The sequence below is a fragment of the Gymnoscopelus braueri genome, assembly GCF_963280865.1.
Source record: "Gymnoscopelus braueri genome assembly, chromosome: 2".
In the NCBI taxonomy this organism is placed as follows: Eukaryota; Metazoa; Chordata; class Actinopteri; order Myctophiformes; family Myctophidae; genus Gymnoscopelus; species Gymnoscopelus braueri.
The window spans coordinates 25,231,205-25,253,956 of record NC_137604.1 but is presented as its reverse complement, the minus strand read 5'-3'; the positions used below and the strand labels follow the sequence as shown (position 1 = coordinate 25,253,956).

Here is a 22,752-nt window from a genome sequence, read left to right as displayed (position 1 = left end):
CCTCCTCTTCTTTCTCCATCTCCATCATTCTCTCCCCTCACCTCCGCCAATCCAGCTCCTGAAAGAGATCAACAGGACCAGCATCAGTCGAGCGCTGCGCGTCCGCAGACAGGCGGGCCAATCAGATCCCAAAGCCTACGTCTCCGCCCACTTTAAGACCCTCCCCCTGGAGTTCACCCTCGGCGACGGGCGCAACTACGGCGACTTCCGCAACCGGCCGCTCCAGAACGGACAGGAGTACGTGTTCTTTGTGCTCGCGCTGCTGGACCTGTCTGACAATGTGAGTGTGGGTACAAAAATGCACACACATCCGAATAGGATGTAGAAAGGTTACTAGAGAAAATAAATGATATCTGGGCATTTAGGATGATCCCAAAGTGAATTTAATGTACATTTTGACTGGAAACGGTCTGCGTCAGGTACACACACATACTGCCCTATTCACGGGGGAATTTGAACAAACCACTAATTAGGGATTTCGGACTAGGCAAGAGGCGTTTCCCCGCAAAATTCGGTATTCTATGGCACCCCCCTCACCCGCCAAACACCTGAGCTACCCGTTACATTATGCATAGGTGTGGTTTGGGCGTTACAATGATAAAACCAATCACCGTGCCAGAAGCCATTGCCTTTAAGAGAAGACTGCGCTAGCCGTCATCCCGATCCAATATATGCTCTAGCCTATCTACCTGTCTGCACTGTTGCCTGGTCTGATTATTATAAGCCACATTGGGCTTGTTTTCCTTCTTTTTTTTATTTTTATCCAAATACATTTTTATATTAATTTGTAGCCTATTGTGTTCACAATAAGCTTGTCATATTAGTCAGATCCGGAATAGTATATGAAAGCCATTTAAAATATGTATACTATTGGTACACACTGGCTGCTCCCAAATAATTAATTACATCATGTTGCGACAACGCTCCTACGTGGTACACAGACAAACAGTAGCACATGGGTATAATAAATTGGACAGTTTTAGGAAAGGTCTATAGCCTATGTACTCACGTTGGCTGTTATCGTTCTATTTCCACCGTTCTAATGGATTCCAGGGGTGTGTAAACATCTCTGAAGTTGCTCCATAGTTTCCTCTGAAGTGACGCAGTTAAAGTTAACTTACATCCATATTGTCCCCGTTATCTTTCATCATCCACCTTTGTTCAGTAATCCCGAACAGAGCTAAACTTTAAGTTTACATCAATCAAAGCCTCTCAAACCCAGACACATTGCTGCGATGCGTATGTGCGTCGCCTACCCAAAATAACAGACATACAAGCTATCAACGGCGCTGCGTCATGTCGTGTCGACAGCCTACAGATCTGTTATTTTGGATAGCATACAATGAGGCGCGCGCGCGCCACGGAGTAGCCTATCACTAAACCAAAAACATTACATTACGTGGTCAACAACATACTAGACATGTAACTTGCTTGGAGCTTTTAATGCAGTGGTTCTCAACCTGTGGGTCGAGACCACAATGGAGCACCCAACGCCTGGCGAGCTTGTAGATCTGCTATTTTCACAATATTTATCTGTGGAACCGAGTCAAACAAAATGGGGGGGTCCCCAGTTCAAATATGGTTATTTTGGGGGGTCATGAACGTAGCGTTTACGCGGGGAATATAATAATAATATAGGCTAATATATATAATATAGGCTATAATATAATATTCACCCGTGACCCGCAGCATGGGTTTAATGAGACAGCAGCCAAAATGAAAATCACACTATGATCCGATCATCTTATAAAAAATGTAAGTGCTTAAGATTTTAGCCCAAACCCAACGGGACCCGACCCGGCCCGTCGGCACCGGCTGAGCCGGGTCTAAGTTTTTTTTACATCCAAATAAATTCACATATTAATTAATTTGTAGCGTAGGCTATTGTGTTCACAATAAGCAACTTGTCATATTAGTCAGATCCCCAAGAGTATATGAAAGCCATTTAAAATAGTTATATATTCCTACACAGCTGATGCCAAATAATTAATCAACAGGGCAGCGCAACGCTAAAGTAGCCTAGGTCAAATCAATCACTGTCTTGTCATGACGCAGCAGTAGAGAGCTCCCTTTAAAGTTTAAACCATAACATGACATAAATAATGGATCTTCAGAACTTTCTTCATGTCTTTTTCACCTCAAAATAAATGTTGGATTATTTCTTCAAATGAAAGCACAGGCAGCGGCCAGAAGGTAACATTTGATGTGATTTCTCCATTGCAAAAATGATTACGGTTATTCTATGAAACATATATTTCATAGAATAACCTAATCATTTTTAAAATGGTTATGGGGCAGTGTATATATTTATATAGCCCTATTTGCTCCAAGCTGTTTTTTAAATAAAATATAGACTGTTAGGGTAGAATGACTCCTGTTCTTAACGAATTACCAAGATTTAATGAGAAATAAGGCTTCTTTAGAAAAATTACTGACGGGCTGGGCTGGGTCTAATTTGTCAATTATTAGTCGAGCCGGGCTGAAATATTTAGGGGATATGAAAGCTCTAGTTAGTAGTTTGAAGTGCTCATGTGGCCTTATAGAGTTGCTTCTTTTTGTTTTCATAGACCTGCGGACTGCGGTTGCTTATTTCTCTCCAAGGCTGGCAACACGGCTCATGGTCCAACGCACAAAGCCATTGTAGTGTCTGTGTGCACTTGACGGGTGATTTTATAAACCAGCGGGTGCTTCTAGAATCCACTATCCCCCGTCCCCAAGCCGTACCCATGTGTGTCTGTAGAATTGCAATGTGGGGGATATAGCAACAACACGCCCACGGGCACACCTCCACGCGCAAATAACGGCGTCGGCATAATGGTGACGGGTAGAGCAGGTGCTAGAATAACCTATTGGGGCGGCGCAGGTCCATTATCCCGATTTAACGGGGAATTTTTGGCCTGAGAATGGGGCCCATAATGTCATCATGTAATTCCCCATTGAAGACAAAGCTGTCAGTTTTTCTGGTCAAAACACAGTTAAATTCATTCAATTCACTTTGGGAGCTTCCTAAACAGTTTGCGGATATAATGTATTTTCTGCACACACACACACACACACACACACACACACACACACACACACACACACACACACACACACACACACACACACACGCACAGTCGCACACACGCACGTACACGCTGTGTTTACATTGATATTGCAGTGCAGACATCTCGTCCTTATCATCTTTCATTCTTCCTACTCCTTGCACACACACAGAGAACCTTCATAATCGCATGGATTAAAGTTCTCAGTTCTCAGACTGATTTCAGTCATTTGGATTCCATAGAAGTCATGCAACCAAAAATATCCAATCTACAAGCTCGCAACGCGTAGCACTGCGACACGTTGGGAAACAGTGTTTGGGAAGTAACTGTTTCACAAATCGCAGACTAACAACAGTTTCAGTCATGAGATTTGTTTTTGCTTTAATCCATTAAAACCGGGAAAGCATCTGTGTCATTTTAGATTTTAGCGTTGGCTGTTAAAAAATAGCAGATATACAAGCTCGCACCGCAAGCTTGTACATCTACTGTCTTTGAACAGTTTTGGAAAATCTTGAAAGAACTACTGGTTTAGAAGGCATTCGGTGAATCGGCCTTTTAATCCGTGTAATCGTACAAACACGCTGACGCAAACTGTGTGTGTGTGTGTGTGTGTGTGTGTGTGTGTGTGTGTGTGTGTGTGTGTGTGTGTGTGTGTGTGTGTGTGTGTGTGTGTGTGTGTGTGTGTGTGTGTGTGTGTGTGTGTGTGTGTGTGTGTGTGTGCGCGCGCGCGCGTGTGTGTGTGTGTGTGCGTGCTCCCACCTCCAGACCGTCTACTCCACCAGTCCTTACTCTGACCCCGTGACCTCGTCAGAGGGGGACCCTCAGCCCATCGTGGATGAAGAGGAGGGCCTGCTGTGGGTGGTGGGGCCCGTGCTGGCCGTCATCTTCATCGTCTGCATTGTCATCGCCATCCTCCTCTTCAAGAGGTGAGAGGGCAGAGTGACGGAGGGAGGGAGGGAGCTAGGTGTCGACAGGGTGAGAGAAGAAGAAGGGAGATTGGGTGAGAGAAGCATAGTTTTAGTTGATTAACCACTTAAGCCCTATTTTTATTTTGAAAATCTTTGTGATTCTTATAAATTTAACTTAAGAGCCTATATAATAAGTTGTACGACAAATAGCGAGAATAGCAAATTTACAAGCTCACAACACGAGAGCACACGTCGTGTTGTGAGCTTGTGAATCTGCAATATTTCATAATTTTTAAGCCCTATTTATTCGGTCGTACAAGTAGCGAAAATAGCCCATCTACAATAATAGTAGATCATAATGCGTCCCATCGCGATATGAATTTTTTTTTTACGTTCTTTGGATATTTTACGAAATGTTTTTTTTATGATATCCCCAAAATAGGGACACATAGGGTGAAAGTGGTTAAAAGGAATGGAGATACAGGTAGCAGTACTTTTATCAGCATGTACCTGTCCTCTGATACTTTTGCCTCTAACGTGATTCATCTCCATTTCTTCTTATCGCTGCTCCCAACGCCGTTTGGATCCAGCAAACCTGACAGGTGAACAAACTCCAGAAATTCCCCACCTCTCCTCTGCCCTGCAGTTACCTCCAAATAGCTCTTCAAAGCACACCAATAGCTTTCATTACTTACAAAGTAGTTTGCCAGGGCTCGCTGATGCCAGCACATCAAAATAATTATATCATGCCAACACGCTTTAATGATTGCTCAGATCATTGCTTACTTTGAAGGCTGCATGGTAATTTTTGCAACACTCGTTCCGTGCATTTAGAGATGTGTAAAAGGTCTGTTGTGTGTGCCTGTGTGTACGCGTGTGCGCGTGTGTGTGTGTGTGTGTGTGTGTGTGTGTGTGTGTGTGTGTGTGTGTGTGTGTGTGTGCTACTGTATGATGTGTTGACCTAGGAAAAGGGCAGAAGCGGAGGGTCGGAAGGGCAGTTTCCCCTGTAGCAAAGCCATGTCCTCTCACCACCCCACCGATCCTGTGGAGCTACGTAGAATCAACTTCCAGACACCAGGTACCGTACAGCAAATTCACACCAATATAGACTGTGCATGAATTGTCTCACGAGACACATGCACACACATGCTCCCACACCACACACATTATGTTTGATTTAACAAGTTGTTGTTTTATTGATCAGGTAATAGATTAATCCTGGTATTATTATTTTCCCTTACAGCTTACCGTGTGTCAGTGTACCGCGGTTATCGACGCTTGTCAAGTTAGTTGGTCTTAGTCCACTTAAGATCCTCTTCTCTTTCACCTGACATTGTTCATTGTTTTACAGAAAACAAAACAATTTCTTTCTGTCTTTGTCGTCTTGTTTTTCCTTTCTGTTTCATTCTCACTTGGTCAGACGAACTAACATCGTTCAGTTCATCTCCTGCACTGTGTAGTTTAAAGCTACTCAGAATGAAAATAAATAATAACCTCACATCACAACGCTTCTGGAATATTAAAATGGCTCCCGCCGCTGTCATCTACTCTAATTGTTATCCATACCAGCAATGGTCATTCATATACTCTGGGGACATGATACCCTGCTTCAGTAACACTGAGAACATGCCCATTGTTCTTCCCATCTGCCAAGAGGGAAAATGGTCACCTAACAAGACACACTTTTCCATTTGCTTCCTCTGCTGGCCGTGGACAGAGCACTAAACAACGCCTCCCCTGAGACGCTTGGCACCTAACTATTACCATTTCCCCTCTGAAAGACTTCTGCTGACTGGGAATCAAAATGGACCCTTTTCTTTCTGTTTCTGTGTTCGACAGGCATGGCTAGTCACCCGCCTGTTTCCATCTCGGAGCTGGCAGATCACATCGAGCGCCTCAAGGCAAATGACAATCTCAAGTTCTCTCAGGAGTATGAGGTACGGTACTCTACTGCTCTGAAAAATCTTTAAGCAGTGGTGGAAGAAGATTTTGTTTTACTTGAGTAAAAGTAGCCACAATGCCACAATATAGAAATACTCTGTTACAAGTAAAAGTCCTGAATTCAAAACTTTACTAGAAAAATATATCAAAATATACTTAAAGTACCAAAAGTAAAAGTACTCATTATGCAGAATGTCCCATTTCGCAAATGGGATTTAGTTTTTGTCGAAAATAGCAGATCACAACACACAAACATTTTTTTAATTCAAATAACTGAAGTATAAAAATAGCAGATGTACAAGCTCGCCGCTGCAAGCTTGTATATCTGCTATTTTTGAATAGCCAAAGTATAAAATATGGATAATGTGGTTAAAATGATTGTGATGTTGTATTAACTCATTTAGCTGGGGACCCCCTGGAACCCCCCTCAAGGACCCCTGGGAGTCTGCGGACCCCACTTTGAGAACCACGGGCGTAGAGAGTGTGCCGCAAATAATCAGTATCAGTCTAAATTAATACATCTTTGATGTCAGCAAGAGGATCGTATATGCGTTCCAGTTTAAGTGAAGCACTGTTTTGATGTGTGTCTACACAGAGATACACAATGTAAAAACATTCCACTCGTCTCCATCAACTACTGAAGACTCTTCATCTCGCCGTCCATTGTGTTGTAGTTATCTTGACGAATGCGAGAGCATCTCGATTAACCCATTCAATCCGGGAACGCATCTCTGTCATTTTGGATTTCTTTGGCTGTTAAAAAATAGCAGAACTACAAGCTCATATGAGCTTGTAGATCTGCTATTTTTTTTTTTCGTGAAGATTTGTGCAAATTAATGTTTTTTAAAGTTGACATTTGTAAAATATTTTGTGCCAGGGACCTCCAGAAGCAAAGATTTGAGTTACAAATGTTCGCTTTAGAAAATATATATTATTCAAAGATTTGCACACATTTTCACGATTTTTCAAAAATAACAGATCTACAAGCTCATAGCGCGGCACTCAGCTATTTTTTATAGCCAAAGAAATCTTTAAATGACACAGATGCGTTCCCGGTCTTAATGGGTTAAGTGAAGTCTCCCAGTCAGGGAAATTGAAATTGAAAAGTTCAAAGGGAGTCTTCTTACGGTTACGATGGTTATCAAGCCCTCATTTCCACGCTCCAGACGAGAGAGAGAATCAGACGGGGAGAGAAACGATAGATAGAAATGGCAGAGAGACTGAGAGGCAGACCGGCCAGGAGATATGCTGTAGTGAAAAGTACATTTTCTGTGCAAGCTTTTAGATTTTTTCCCCCTATAACACATGCTGCATTTGATGTACTGTAATGCATTGGCTCTCAAAGTGGGGTCCTGGAGGGGTTCCAGGGGGTCCCCAGCAAAATGTGTTAATACAGCATCACAATCATTTTAAACACTTCATCCATTTATACAGTACGTTGGCTATTCAAAGATATACAAGCTCACAATGTGTCACTTTGTGCCACCCTGCGAGCTTGCATAACTGCTATTTTTGAAAATATTTCAAAAATATCGTGTTTTTTTTTTACATAAATCTTATCTTCTGGGGTTCCCTGGCACTGAATATTTTCAGATGGGGGTCCGCGGCCAAACAAATATGAATTTGGGGGTCCTTGACATGGAAAGGTTTGAGAAGCCCTGAACAGGTACATAAAAAATCACAGAAACGTAATGAACCGTTTCTTGAAAGACAAAAAAAAAACAAGCCCGATCAGAATCAGAAATACTTCTATTATGTACTTCTAGTACAGTAGCTCCACAGGGAGCTACTGTACTGTAGTAAATGGGTAAAACACTTTTATTTTCTGTGTTGAACCAGTGGGCTTTGGGGCAAAGAATCAGATTAAGACTGAAATTGGCAACCAGAGGATAGAGAGAACAGGAGGAAATGTCTATTACAGTGGTTCCCAAACTTTTTAGCTTGAGCGACCCAAAAGAGAATGTCTACCGGGGACCCAAACTAGTAAAAAATAGCCGATGCGACGCGTTGTGAGCTTGTAGATCTGCTATTTTCACTACCTCTGAAGAAAAATATAAAATGTATGGAATTTCTTAGATTTAATGGGAAAATTTGGAAATTCTTTTGAAAAATGTTTGACTTTTCTTTTCTGAAACATTTAGATTTCAAGAAATATATATTTTTGAAAATCTTTTAAAATAATTAAAAAAAATGTTGGAAATGAAAAGGGACATTTACTTGTCCATGACCCAAACTTGGGTCCCGACCCATTGTTTGGGTTGGGAGAGTTAAAAAACAGAATAAGGATGTTTTGGAATTGAACAGATGGGTGGGGAGGAGAGAGCCGAGTGGTGACTGAGGGAGGGGAGGCCATATGTAATTGTGGTGCGAGTTTGAACCATTCTGATGGGCTGTGCATTCTCTCTGCATGACTGTGTGCTTTGTTCAGTACTAAACCTTTAACGAGGGAGCGAGATGGAGGGATTGAGGCAAAGAGAGAGGGAAAGAGACACACAGAGACCCAAAATGACTGTGGTGCAATAATAAGATACACATGATGATGATGGGCAGAGAATAGAAAGTGGTACTCTCCCCCCACACAACCTCTCTCTCTCTCTCTCTCTCTCTCTCTCTCTCTCTCTCTCTCTCTCTCTCTCTCTCTCTCTCTCTCTCTCTCTCTCTCTGTCTCTCTCTCTCTCTGTCTCTCTCCGCTCTCTCTCTCTCTCTGTCTCTCTCTCACCCTCCCTCAGTCCCCCCCCCTTTCTCTCTCTCTCACTCTCTCTCTCTCTCTCTCTCACACAGGCTCGTTCAATACCCCTCCCCTCCATTTTCCCAAACCTCACCATAATTATGTGTCGTAAAATATTCAAAATTGCTAAATTGCTCTGGCTCTCTCCCTCTCCGTCCTTCTCCATTGACAGCCCCAGAGTGACCTCATGTCTGCCTCATCCTGGCTAACAGCCATGCTTATACTGTAATTACCCTCCAGGAACTTAATGTGTTGGTCTAACACAACCAACCTTTCTCTCCCAGAGGAATTTATCACATTTATATCATCTCGCCCTGCTAGCCAGGCTCTCATTTGAAAGTAAAATAGAGAAAAAAAACATGGCTACATGATTTTTCTTCCTGTAAATAGAGAGCATTATGTTGCCCATTATTCTTGTCCAGCATAACATGGAGCCTTATTTAAGTCATTATGTGTCTGGTTGGCTGTGACAATGTGGAGCAGCACATCTAGGGTATTGCATAAGACAGGGGTTCCCACACGTTTCTATGCCAAGGACCGCCAAATAGCCATATAGACATAAAAATTGTGAAAAAATATCAACAAGCTCACAATGTGTCACGCTGCGACATTTAGGGAGTTTGTAGATTTGCTATTTTTGCCATTTTTAAAAATGGTTCTCTGTCAATGTATACAGTATATACCACTGGTTCTCAAACATTTTCATGCCAACGACACCTTGGAACATCCTCAAGGTCCCCTGCGGGTCACCGGACCCCACTAAGAGAACCACTAGTATATACACAACATTACAGGCATACTGCTTTACAGGTATGACCTTGGGAAAGAACCTTTCAATGTTGTAATCCACTGATGTGTGTTGTGTGTGTGTGTGTGCGTGCGTGTGTGCGTGCGTGTGTGTGTGTGTGTGTGTGTGTGTGTGTGTGTGTGTGTGTGTGTGTATTGTAGTCTGTTGACCCTGGCCAACAGTTCACTTGGGAAAATTCCAACCTGGAAGTCAACAAACCAAAGAACCGTTACGCAAACGTCATCGCCTACGACCATTCCAGGGTCGTTCTCTCCAGCATTGAGGGTAAGAAAAACTTGTGTGTGTGTGTGTGTGTGTGCGTGCGTGCATGTGGCCGTACGCGCATGCGTGTGTGTGTACGTACGTGCGTGTGTGTGTGTGAGGCTACATCCACATTTTTGTTTTAAAATGCATAATTGTGTTAACTTAGATTGGACACTAAGCGTAAGATTTTCATATTGCTTTTCTTCTACCAACTGCTATGCATGGGGTGGAACTGAAACAGTCCAAAGATGTGGCTGGCTAAGTTCTATGTCTGTCTGTCTGCGTGCGTACAGTACGTGTGTGAGGCTACATCCACATTTCTGTTTTAAAATGCAGAATTGTGATCGATTTTACGCTTTAGTGTCCACACTACTCCAGTGTTTTCAAACCCCTAAAACAGAGAACACAGCTGGCCCCGTTTTAGTACGAACACTCCACGATTCAGGTTTAGTCTACGTAACGCCCGGAATTCAAACCCGGGTCTCCCGTGCGGGAAAAGGGACACTACAGCCAAACATTTTAATCACTAGCCTAAAGGGGAATCTTCCTTGGCTGGGGGAGATATTAGGCTTTTGGTCTTCAGGTAGAGTCTCTGAACCACGATGATGCCTGGAGTAGCTATTGCCTTTCTTTAATAAAAAAATGACATTACAAGAATCATTTCTAGAAGTCCCTGACATTTTTTCTCCAAGTTTGTCAGTCTCATTATGCAGTTCTGCCATAGAAATGGATCAAAATGTAATTTCACTAGTTCCACACCTTGACTGAAGTTTAAATGAATGTATTTCTTAAAACAAGAATAAAAACAGCGAGTGCAGGTTGATGTAAGGAATAGGGCTGCAACTATCCATACTTTTTAAAGCGATTATTCTATTGATTACTTTTCTTAATTTTGTGTAAATGTTTATATATCAACGAATCGATTCACCACTTAAGCATTATTTTATACTTTGTCCCACAACAGTGTCATGAAAAAAAAAGTGAAATGCTGCTCTTTTGTTTATGCTGCCTTAAAATGAGAATGTATTCGTGTGGACACAATCAGGAACCAATCTGTCTTGAGAGATTAGTGTAGACATGACCTGAGGAGGCTCTTAAGACAACGGTCCAAAGATGTGTTTCATGGCTGGCTTAAGTGCTGCTGTACAGTATGTCTGCATCCGGCAGATTAGCTACATTCCTATTTATTTCCTATTTTTAAAAGTCAGCAGTGCTGCTGTACATTGCATTTGCAAGACTCTGCATCCACCCACCATGGAACCCAGCAACAGAACCGCTATTTCCTCCCATGTTTAGCCAATTAACTAAAAAGTGCATGATGTCTGAAAGGGTAGATTATACTCATAATGCACGGGGGAGGGATATGCACCGTTTTAGCTGTACACCCATTACAGTGGATTTCTGGCTGGTCTAAAAACGAGAAAAGAGAAGTCATTGTCTCGTAGCGTTCTTCCTTCCCGGAGCTCACTTTACCCACTTGGTGCTGAAAAGACCTGAGGCAAGGAAAACTGGCAGCTCCAGTATGTACAGAGGCAGGCAGTGGGTGGCCAAGTCTGAACAGATGAGCCTTATCTGGGCAGAGCATGTGTGTGTGGTGCCCCTCCATCTACCCCTGGCTGTCCTGGAGCCCTGGCTGTCGTTCGCTCGTCTTATTTATTTATTTTTTTCAGCTGAGAAAAGACGTGCACACTTAAACGCTGTGGTGGAAAGTAACTAAGTACATTTACTTAAGTACTGTACTTAAGTACAATTCTGAGGTATTTGTACTTTACTTGAGTATTTCCAATTTCCAATACTTTTACCTTTACTCCACTACATCTCAGAGGCAAATATTGTACTTTTACTCCACTACATTTATTTGAAAACTTTAGTTACTAATTACTTTTCAGATATAAATTATGATATAATGAAACATACATTAACCACTTTAAACCTATTTTAAACCTAGGCTATTTGAAAGTAGCCGATCTACAAGCTCACAACGCGTCGCGATGCGACGCGTTGTGAGCTTGTAGATCTGCTATTTTCAAATATTTAGTACTTTTACTTTTGGTACCTTAAGTACATTTTGATGCCAATACTTTTGTACTTTTACTCAAGTAAATTTTGAATTCTAGACTTTACTTGTAACAGAGTATTTTTATATTGCAGTATTGGTACTTTTACTTAAGTAAAGAATTTGAGTACTTTTTCCACCACTGCTTAAACGTGACCCAACAGACGCAAAGATTACACATGCATGAATTGTAACACTCTCCAGCACATGTGTGCATAATCGTCTCTGTCTCAAAATAATGAAATCATAATGAAACCGTAGTAATGAATTACGTCCAAAACTATTACTTTTCAGGATTCAAATTCAAAAATAGAAGTAGTAGCAGATCTACAAGCTCAAAATGTGTTGCTTCCCGCCGGGTTTCAAGCTTGTGGGTCTGCTGCTTGTGATGCTTTTGTGTGGCGCTGTAGTATGATCAAGTAGGGCATTAATTTACGAAAAAACAAACATTTAAAATATGGAGATAAGAGGTTACAGAACGATATACACAGCAACGATAAAAATGTGTGTGTGTGTGTGTGTGTGTGTGTGTGTGTGTGTGTGTGTGTGTGTGTGTGTGTGTGTGTGTGTGTGTGTGTGTGTGTGTGTGTGTGTGTGTGTGTGTGTGTGTGTGTTTTACCGCACCATACTCACTGTTCAGTTGGAACACATCAAGGCATTTTAGTCAAGCTGTCTATGAAAGACCGGTTGGGCTTGAGGGCATCCGGGTGGTGCAGGGATAAAATACCTGCATGGCCACCACTGTGAGTCTGGGGGTTTAAACGTTCACGGTGACTCTGGCTTGGCCAGGCGCTCCAACAAACACAATTGGCTGGGTCTCTGTCGCTGCACTATAGCGACTTATGCACGGTGTTCAGTTCAGGGCACCTGTTCAGCACGGAGCAGAGTGGAGCATTCCTCTGCACATGTTCTGTCCTCCTCACTGTCAGGTGCAAAGAAGCGGCCGGTGTGTATTGTAGTTGACATGTGGTTGTCTACACCCTCCCCAGAACATACAGGAGGGGTTGGCAGTGACAGCGACTCTACGTATTGTTGCTGTTGAGCAGAAACCTCTCATCTCCATATTTTAACTTTTTGTGTTTTTTTACCTAAGCTCGAAGCATGGCGCGAGGCGACACGTTTTGAGCTTGTCGATCTGCTACTTTTGCTACTTTTGAATTTGAATCCTTAAAAGTAACAGTTTTGGACATGTGAAGTTTCCCCCCTGACAGAGATGTGGGGGGAATTGGCAAAACATAAATTGTGTAGAAAATGAAAAACAACACCAAAATTACAAAAGACTGGGGTTTATAAACTCTTTTTTTTATAGGCTCTTTTTCGTCTGTTCCATCTCCATTTGACATAAGAGGTCATTAATACCCTGCTGTCATTTAAACGTTTTATATTTGTGGGTATGTGTGTGTTGTCTGTGTGTGCATGTGTGTATCGTTTGAGGTAATCTAGTTTGTATTGGCCTCTTTGAGGACTACAGTAGACATGAGTTGTGATGGGGGGGAAATATGCAAAAAAGAGTGGCTACTTGTTGTGACTCTCTACGCAGTAAAATCCTCGGTGTTAATCTACCCACTTGTAACTCTGTTAGGTCACTCTCAGAGGTAAATGAACACTAAGGACTTTGTAGTGTAGCGTTGGTTGTTTACTGCTCAATCCCTCATATCTCAAGTGTCCTCAAAAGGCTCACAAGTGGCTTGGGTTCTCTTCAGAGGAATCAGGCCACGGCTCAACACTGTGTGTATGTCCGTGTACGTGAGAGACCGAGAGAGAGAATCAAGTGTGTGTGTGTGTGTGTGTGTGTGTGTGTGTGTGTGTGTGTGTGTGTGTGTGTGTGTGTGTGTGTGTGTGTGTGTGTGTGTGTGTGTGTGTGTGTGTGTGTGTGTGGGGGGGTGTGTGTGTGTGCATGCATGGTTTTAAGCTGTGACTCAGTGATTTTGGGGATTATAGTATTAGGTCCCAGATGAGCGGGACTGATCCTAAATCAAACACACACAAGTATGCACGCGCGCGCACACACACACACACACACACACACACACACAATCCCTTTCAAGACGAGTAGTTTCAGTTAAGTGGTTACGCAGAGACAGCCTTAAGCCTAATGTATGCTTGGTCGTATGACGTACGACCCAACATAGCAGATCTACAAGCCCACAAGGTGACGCATCCGTGACCCGTTGTGGGCTTGTAGATCCGCTATGTTCTGTGTGTGACACTGTTGTGCGACAGAGTATTAACCGGGTTTTACAGTCATTGCTGCTCAAAGTGTGTACTCCCATTAGTCTTGTCATCATCCTTACATTTATTTTAAAACACAATGGCTGAACAATCCACTGGGTCCTGCATAAGTCATACTGTCTAACTGTTCCAATTAACCCATTAAGACCGGGAAAGTCTCTACAAATGTCTTCTAAATCCTAACAGTTTTCTGAAAATCGTATGTTTTGCTATATCAGTGGTGCTCAAACATTTTCATCTCAAGGAAAGGTTTTGTTCCAGGGGACCCCCCCCCCCCCCCCCCAAGAAGCAAAGATTTGAGTTAAAAATGTTTGCTTTAAAAAAATCGAAAATAGCAGATCTACAAGCTGAGTGCCGCGCTATGAGCTTGTACTAATCTGCTATTTTTGAATAGGCAAAGTATAAAATAATGGTTATAGCTAAAATCTAGTAGATATATTTCACTCATATATTTTTCACAATAACCATTCCACATAAATGTGTTTTTGACAACTTCTCTAAACACTATTAAACACAGTTTTCATTCACGAGTGCAACCAAACGACGCCAAACGAAACCAAAACGTACCGTAAATGTGTTTATTTATGTATTTAACTAATTCCATTCCTGACAACTTGTTGTTACGTTCCAAAATATCCTCCTTCGTTTGTACCATGTAGTGTTCCTTTTTGAGCGCTACTTCCGTATACTTGGTGTATTCCCTCAGAATAGGGATGCTAGGGTTCAAGTGGGCAATGTAAAGAGGGGCCTAGTATAGACCCCTGAGGGACTCCGGTAAGTGAAGTACTGTACATACTGTAGGTTTCAAGAGGTTAAGCTCTCTATCGTGACCTCGCGTGATCCTCGGCCGTTATTGCTGGGACACAAATCTGCTTTCATGGTAATAGATTGTGTGTAATCCATGTATCCTTTGTCATCGTCGTGGATCAGATTTGAGTCAGCTTTAATAAGTAAATTGCATGCACAAATAAATGTTTTTTTGTGTGATTAGTGTGTAGACATGCAGCCCTACAATACGTCACATTATGTCATACAGTTGTCACTGAATTGACATGAAACATCATCGTAAAGCAGTGGTTCACAAACAATGAGTAGGGACCCTTTTTTTTGGAATAGCGATTTATTTTCTATGTAAAAAAAAAAGAAATTCAGAAATGAACAACAAATAAATTGGCAAAAAAAGCCTTCAAATGCCACAAAAAGTTAATACTTGCAAAAGGCTTGCTTTTCAATCAATCAAACAATGAAAAAAACATCCATAAATGTAAAGACAGTTTAAGAAATAGTGAAAACACATGGCGAGGTGTTGTGACTTTGCACATCAGCTGTTTTCACAGTTTTTGAAATAATAAATCATGATGTACTTTTATTTTTGGTACATTTGGGTCCCGGAGAGAAACTTCCGTGTTACTGTAGGTCTCTCGAGCTAAAAAGAGCAGCGTCTTAATCGTATTTTCCTCTTTTACACCTCTGCTCTCCCCCCTCTCATTCTGCTCTTCTCTGTCTCACCCTACACCCTTCCACCCCACCCCATCCCATCCCGCTCAACCACCACCCACCAAACCCCCCCCACTTTAACCCCAGGTGTCCCGGGCAGTGACTACATCAACGCTAACTACATCGATGGCTACCGCCGTCAGAACGCCTACATCGCCACACAGGGTTCCCTGCCAGAGACTTTCTGTGACTTCTGGAGGCTGGTCTGGGAACAGCACACTGCCAACGTCATCATGATGACCAAACTGGAGGAGAAGTCACGGGTAAGACACAGGCCACAGACTGAGGAGGGCAGAGAACAGAGTTGGGATAGAGTATAGTATACTATGTACAGTACAGTACAGTACAGTACAGTACAGTACAGTACAGTACAGTACAGTACAGTACAGTACAGTACAGTACAGTACAGTATAGCAAAGTGTTCCCAAACTTTTCAGGCCGCGACCCCCCGAAATGATCATATTTGAACTGCCGTCCCCCCACCCTGACAAGCACTTGGAATTGTAGGAGTTTAGGCATTACATTTAGTTTGACTCGGTTCCATGGATTAACATTGAGAAATAGCCGAATTGTCACATTAGAAATGCAGATACCCTGTATCGTATACTTATATATATATATATATATATATATATATATATATATATAATATAACTTATACTGTATGTTGGTTCGTTTACTGTTGAGTGAGAAAACAATGTTGCATATTAAGCTACCGGTAGTCAGCTGGGGATCCCCTGGTCCCGGCCCCCAGTTTGGGAACCACTGCAGTACTGTACAGTACAGTAGAGTACAGTACAGGTACGGTAAGGTAAGGTTAGGACTCCACTGGACAGGAAAGGATGGGGAAGAACAGGTCATGACTGGACAGGACATGGCCCACACTGGGCGGATAGGCCAGAATGCAGCAACATCACCAACCAGGTGAATGTCATCTCTTTAACGAGGACTGGAGGGGAAGGGGAGACAGTACAAATGGATGTGTAAAGGGTACACTGTCAGAGCGAGTTACAAAGGGATTGAATGAACACTGAGGGTTTTACTGTGCAAAGGCTGTTAATACTCAAGTGCCGGCCTTGAAAAAAGAGCATATTTTTCTAACGAGAAAGGTTTGAGTTTGAATTTGGTTTGGGAATGCATTATTTGTTGTTGACAGTTTAACGACTATGAAACAGCCTACGAGGACAGACAGACAGACAGACAGACCTTTATTGATCCTGGTACAAATTCAGGTGCCATATCATCACCGTAGTAAGCATGAAACACAGATAAATATAAGAGTCAAATATTGGCACCGGGAGCGTGTGTGTTGCTCTGTGCATCGCCTAAGGGCGCTGATATCCCATAGTGAGTAGTAAACGGAGAACCGTGGTAAAACACAGATAAATATAAGAGTCGAGAGATACAAAAAAGTAGTAAGGTAACAATAATTTTAAATAAGATCCAAGTATTGAAGAGATGGCTTTGGCCTGGTCAGACTTAAAGGTAGGGTAATTCATATTTTTTTGTTAAAATAAGTCTTAAATAGCTCTATATTCTGATAGTCCTCAGTAACTGGAGTCTCCCTGTCTCTCCAGCTCTTTAATAAACAGAAATTGCATTTTCAGGTCAGGATACCAATTTTATCCAATCAGAAGAGAAAACTCGCACAGGATACAGATTAAACAAGTGAAATTGGAAGTGGTGATATAAAGAAATGAGCAGACACAATTGGAACTGGAACAGTATAGAATTAAAGTTGATACATTGGGTACCCCTCCCCATCAAAATGTATTTTCTGTTTATTGAAGAGGTGGAGAGACGGGGAGACCCCTGTCAACATAACACTTTTGGTTTGAACCAAAAACTATCACTTACCCTACCTTTAAGGGTGATGGATGGGGATAGAATAGAACAAAAACAATGGAATAGAAAGTGCATGAGACTTGCAAAGACAATAGCAGCTGAACTGGGGGAAAATGTGCAATCAAGTAGATAATCATTTTTGCTTCCGGGCATTTAGTTAGCTAACAAAAAAAAAGTCAATATTCAATATCAGAGTGGAATGAACATACATGGCTTGAGGTAAGATTCGTGATTAATTAAGTGCTAACCAATTATGTCTGGAGCCCTGCTCCCCAAATGAATTTCCTTCCTCTCGTCTGTCCCTTTATTCCTATTAACCTGTGCTTTGTGTTAAAGCTCTTTCTCTTTACCAACTCCTCCAACTCTCTCTGTTGTGTCTGTTTGACCCTCAGATGCCTTCTTATTTCTTCTCTAAGGCAAGATCTCTCTTTCTCTCCTTTGCTAAAGGCCAATTTATACCCTGTCCATCGACCGCATCGCGCGACAAAAAAAAAAGGTTTTTGTTGTACGACACGGACGTTTGACAGAGTATAAGTGAGCCTTTATCCTTTGTGCAAAACACCACCTCTTCTCACATGGTTTTTTCCTCCTAACCTGTTGTTGCTGTTCACTCTTATTGTTTTATTTCTGCTGTACTCTGTTTTTATTTCTGTACAAAAGCCCAGTGCACTGAGTGAGAATGCTCGCCACAAGCCTTCTTCACAGTCAGTTGGCCTGCAATGGGGTTCAGATTGACCACAGCAGTTTAGAAAGTGCACTTCAAACTCCTGAGTGGCAATTCAACTCTGAGAGGGCAACAAAAATGACCCGTAAAGGTCCATACGTTTACTCCCAGAGTTAAATGCACACTCAGGACTTTACAGTGTGGGCATGTTAGATTCCAGATATTGCATGATGACAGCGCTAAGCTCTCTTGCACAGACGTCGAATTTGTAGACCACGTCATCGTCAACAGAAATAGTTGGAAAACTGGGTTTTCCCCAAACAGCCTTTCTACTGTAGCTACAGTGCCACGCTAGATGCATTCTAACATCACTTGACACTTAAAACGATCAATAATTCACCACCAGAACAGCTGTGACGTTTGTGCGGCAATGGAAAAAAAATAGAAAGATTGTATTGCCTGCAGTTTATTTTTTATACCATCTGCCTCTTGCTTTCATATCTGTATGAGATCGTGAGCTGTCTGCTCGAGTACAGGATTTAGTCTCATTTGAGTCAACAATAACTCATTATGCCTATATCCATTATGAGCAGTATGTCTGTTCAGATGATATGTACACAAACCCAGCGTGGGACCTAGTCGGTGCAACACCAAACCATACAAGACTACAGCCAAGTTGTGCTGTTAGCCTATATATCAATCTACATTATTTTCTTTACACAAACGCATTTTACTGCCATCCCACTGGGGCTTTGGCAGTGGTCTAGGCCCCCCTACATGGACAACCATTCCAGTCCTCACTGGCCTGCAGTGTCTCAGGGCCTGATGGGAAAACGACAGTTGAAAAGCTGTAATTACAGCCCCGAATGTCTTGGGCCAAAACGCATAATCCCCAGTCTGGAGCAGTGGAATGCAGAGCGAGCTGAGCCGAGCTCCCTGCCGTCTTTGATGTTAGGACTGGAGGGATCAGCACATAGCGTTTGGTTTGGCCTGATTCTGCCAAAAGGCCCGCTTCTCCCCTCTCCTCTAGCGATGGGATTCTTCCCCCCCATCCCCATCTCTCCTCTCTGTGGTCTTTGAGGCCGAGCTAAAGAACTACAAATATGCCCGCCCGATACGGGAGGAATTCAATGCGTTTGCGGTGGCGCGGCATGCTGGGATTTTATTGTGCTGCGTGTGCATTTTTGTATAGGGATTTGGTGGGATGGAATATAGGGCAATGTACACTAGTCAAATATGCAAGGGGCTAAGTGCTAGGTGTGGGTTCTGGAGGCCTCTCTGTGGGATCCTGGCGAGAGCCCACCAACCCATAACACGTACGCTTCATGTCACATGGACGGTTAAATATATATATATATATATATATTTTATGACACAGCCAAGATATTAGAAAGCGAGCATGCCAGTTTCTCTCTTCTCTTTGTACTTCTCTCACTGTGTCTCACGGGCACGCACACACACACACACGAGCGCACGCCCGCGCTCTCACGAAAATGGCTTTCATACGCACACGTCTCTGTGCACGTTTTTTACTTTTTTTCCACACATACCACCGTTTCACAAATGTTGTTTCAGCAGCACCCCAATTTACTAAGCAATTAGAAACAGGGGTCTTCAACAGGGGGTCCTCAGAGTTACTACAGGGGGGCTGCCAAATCTTTGTGTGATATAATTATTATTATTATTTTAATCTGCAACACTAGTGGTACCTTCTTTATCTCTCTCTCAGCTAAGGGGTCCTTGGCCTGGAAAAACGTTGAAGACCCCTGAATTAGAAGCTTTGTAGACCCCACACCCATGCCCCCTCCCCACCCCCCCCACCCCCCACCAACACCACCACCGCACAAAAACACTGTTGTGAAAGCGTTGTGCATCATGTTCTCACAGCTAAACGTCTCACCCTGCAGGTGAAGTGTGACCAGTACTGGCCTACCAGAGGCACAGAGACCTATGGCCTCATCCAGGTCACGCTGCTGGACACAGTGGAACTGGCAACCTACTCCGTCAGGACCTTTGCCCTCTATAAGGTAAGAGGACAGTGTGTGCTGTATGTATGTATGTATGTAAGTCCTGCATTCAAAACTAGAGTTGAGTAAATAACTAAATAAATAAGTATTTGCATCAAAATAAACTGACAGTACCAAACCTATAATAAGTACTTATAATGCTGAATTTCACAGCCCAGTTCACAGTCATATGATTGGAATGTAATTAATAATGCATTATTGTCACATGTTGCAGCTGGTAAAGCTGATTTGAATAACTGTATGTGCTGCTGGGTAGCATAAACCAATAATACATAATAATTAATCAGTTACTGTATGTTTTGTAATCATAATCCAAATCTGCAAACTAAAAGTTGTCAAATAGCACAAAATGGGCCTCTGAGATGTAACGGAGTAGAAGTACTGTATAAAGTATTAACATTTTTTTAAATACTCAAGTAAAGTAAAAATGACCCAAAACTGTATTTCATTACAGTTCTAAATATAGTTACCGCCACATGCCTATGCTCATCATTGTGTGTTATCCCTTTAAAACCAGGAAAGCATCTGTGCAATCTTAGATTTTGCGTTGGCTATTAAAAAATAGCAGATATACAAGCTCACAGCGTGTCACTTCTCGTGCCACGCTGCAAGCTTGTACATCTGCTATTTAAAAAATAATAATAATAATTTCATTTTAGATTTTTGCGTTAAAAATAGCAGATATACAAGCTCACTTCGTGCCGCGCTGCGAGCTTGTACATCTGCTATTTTTGAACATTTTAGAAAAATCTTGAAAGTGTGAGAGCTACTGATTTAGAAGGCATTTGTAGAATCGGCCTCAGGTCTTAATGGGTTAAAACACTCTCTCACTGCCAACTGTGAACCAGCAGAGTGGCTCCAATGAGAAGCGAGAGGTTCGTCAGTTCCAGTTCACTGCCTGGCCGGACCACGGAGTACCCGAACATCCCACTCCATTCCTGGCCTTCCTACGCAGGGTGAAGGCCTGCAACCCTCCAGATGCAGGACCCATGATTGTCCACTGCAGGTACTGTATGTGCACGCATTTGTCAGTGTTTTGTGCTTAGATGTGTCCAGTGTGGACTGTGGATGTGTGCATCGTGCACGCATGTGATCGTTTTCAGGTCCAAAAATGGCGAACAAAAAATATTGAAATGGCGTTCTAGTTACAGTAGGTATTTTGCCTCACGTGAGGTCCAAAATGCCAGACCTCACAAGAACAATTTAGTTTTCCTGGTTAACAAAGATTATTAGTGCTAAGGTTATAAAAAGTAAAAGGTTCAGATTGGAGTCAGTGTTAGGATTAGACATTTAGGGATTAGGTTTAGGGTTGGAGTTTGGGTTACTTTTAGTGTTCAAAATGGCAAGAAAAAGGAAAAGAATATTTGCGTTGCTGTCCTCACAAGCATAGAAATACCAACGTGTGTGTGTGTCTGAATATGTTTCTGAAAAAGTAAAGTACATGCAGATTATTTTTCTGACAGTTCTCAGAGTTCAATATACGATAGCACAATTAATCTTAAAACGTCCAAGGAACACATTCAACTTATTTCCAATGTGGTCCATAATCATTGTGGTCATTGGTTGTGCGTGCGTGCGTGCGTGTGTGTGTGTGTGTGTGTGTGTGTGTGTGTGTGTGTGTGTGTGTGTGTGTGTGGTGTGCGTGTGCGTGTGCGTGTGCATGAGAACACTTACACGCGTGTTATTTTGGATTTTACTTGGCAGAGTAATTTTCATAAACCTTAGTCTCATTGAAACGCGATGAGGGCCCGAGACATCTCCCATAAAATCAACCCGCGTAGGTCGCGAACTGAAATGAGATTGACCCACCATTATACAAACCCCAAAAACCATTCTCACTGGCTTAGACGCCCGCGCACATTCCTGTCTAAACGCCCTCTATAAAGTTTTACAACAATAGCCACCATGCTGCTGGCCCCATTCTACATAAGCAGATTTAACTGTTGACAATTTATTTACCCATTAAACGTTGTCATATCGGCTAGGTTCATAAGTTGATATTCAAATGAGACTCTCGTGCCGTGTGAGCAGCGGGAGGCTGGCTGGCTGGCTGGCTGGCAGGCTGGCTGGCTGGCTGGCTGGCTGGCTGGCTGGCCGGCTGGTTTGGGGGGTAAGACTGCGGAGTCCCTGGCACACGCTGAGCTCCGGAGCTGGAACGGAGCCCTTATCTTATGTTCTCCAGAGACATGACGAAGAGGATGGAGGAGAGGCGATACGGGATGAATTCTACCTAGAGAGAGAGAGGGCAATTTCAGCCTGATTTATATTCTGTAGCTTGCTCGCGTCGCATGCCGGAAATAGCCTATATACAAGCTCACAACACGTCGCGGCGCGACGTGTTGTGAGCTTGTATATCGGCTATTTTCGGCTAGGCCTTAGTGAGGTATTAGTGAGCGACTAGGCCTTAGTGAGGTATTTGAAGGAGAGACGGGGACAGCTGGATGGAAGGGTCGAGACAAGTGATTGAGAGGGTGAGTTAGAGGAGTTAAAGGAAGGGATATCTGCGTATTGGGAGAGAGAGAAGGAGGTCAAATCCAGGCCAAAGGAGAATTGGAAATGACGAATTAAAGAAAAGTAATGGGGAGAGAGGAAATAGGCTATAAGAAACCCCTCTTGCAAATGCGAGAATGATAAAGTGATTGATTCGGAAGCAGGGGTGTAAGAAGGGGCCTTTAGAGACAGAGTAATGGGGGTTGAGGGAAGGAGACGCAAAGGTTGGCAGAAGAGGGGGCCCCTCCTTATCTTCCTAACAGGCC

General features: G+C 42.7%; 1 protein-coding gene across 1 annotated transcript in view; it reads left to right on the top strand.

Moving 5' to 3' along the window:
• LOC308105689 (receptor-type tyrosine-protein phosphatase delta-like) overlaps positions 1 to 22,752 on the top strand; it is a 135,555-nt gene that overhangs the window by 97,332 nt on the left and 15,471 nt on the right. The window contains exons 22-31 of the mRNA XM_080456580.1: positions 56 to 280; positions 3,813 to 3,973; positions 4,546 to 4,557; positions 4,921 to 5,033; positions 5,199 to 5,240; positions 5,795 to 5,892; positions 9,573 to 9,696; positions 15,548 to 15,723; positions 19,877 to 19,996; positions 20,848 to 21,002. Of these exons, the coding sequence (XP_080312706.1) occupies positions 56 to 280; positions 3,813 to 3,973; positions 4,546 to 4,557; positions 4,921 to 5,033; positions 5,199 to 5,240; positions 5,795 to 5,892; positions 9,573 to 9,696; positions 15,548 to 15,723; positions 19,877 to 19,996; positions 20,848 to 21,002 (1,226 nt within the window). The remainder of the gene's footprint in view (positions 1 to 55; positions 281 to 3,812; positions 3,974 to 4,545; positions 4,558 to 4,920; positions 5,034 to 5,198; positions 5,241 to 5,794; positions 5,893 to 9,572; positions 9,697 to 15,547; positions 15,724 to 19,876; positions 19,997 to 20,847; positions 21,003 to 22,752) is intronic.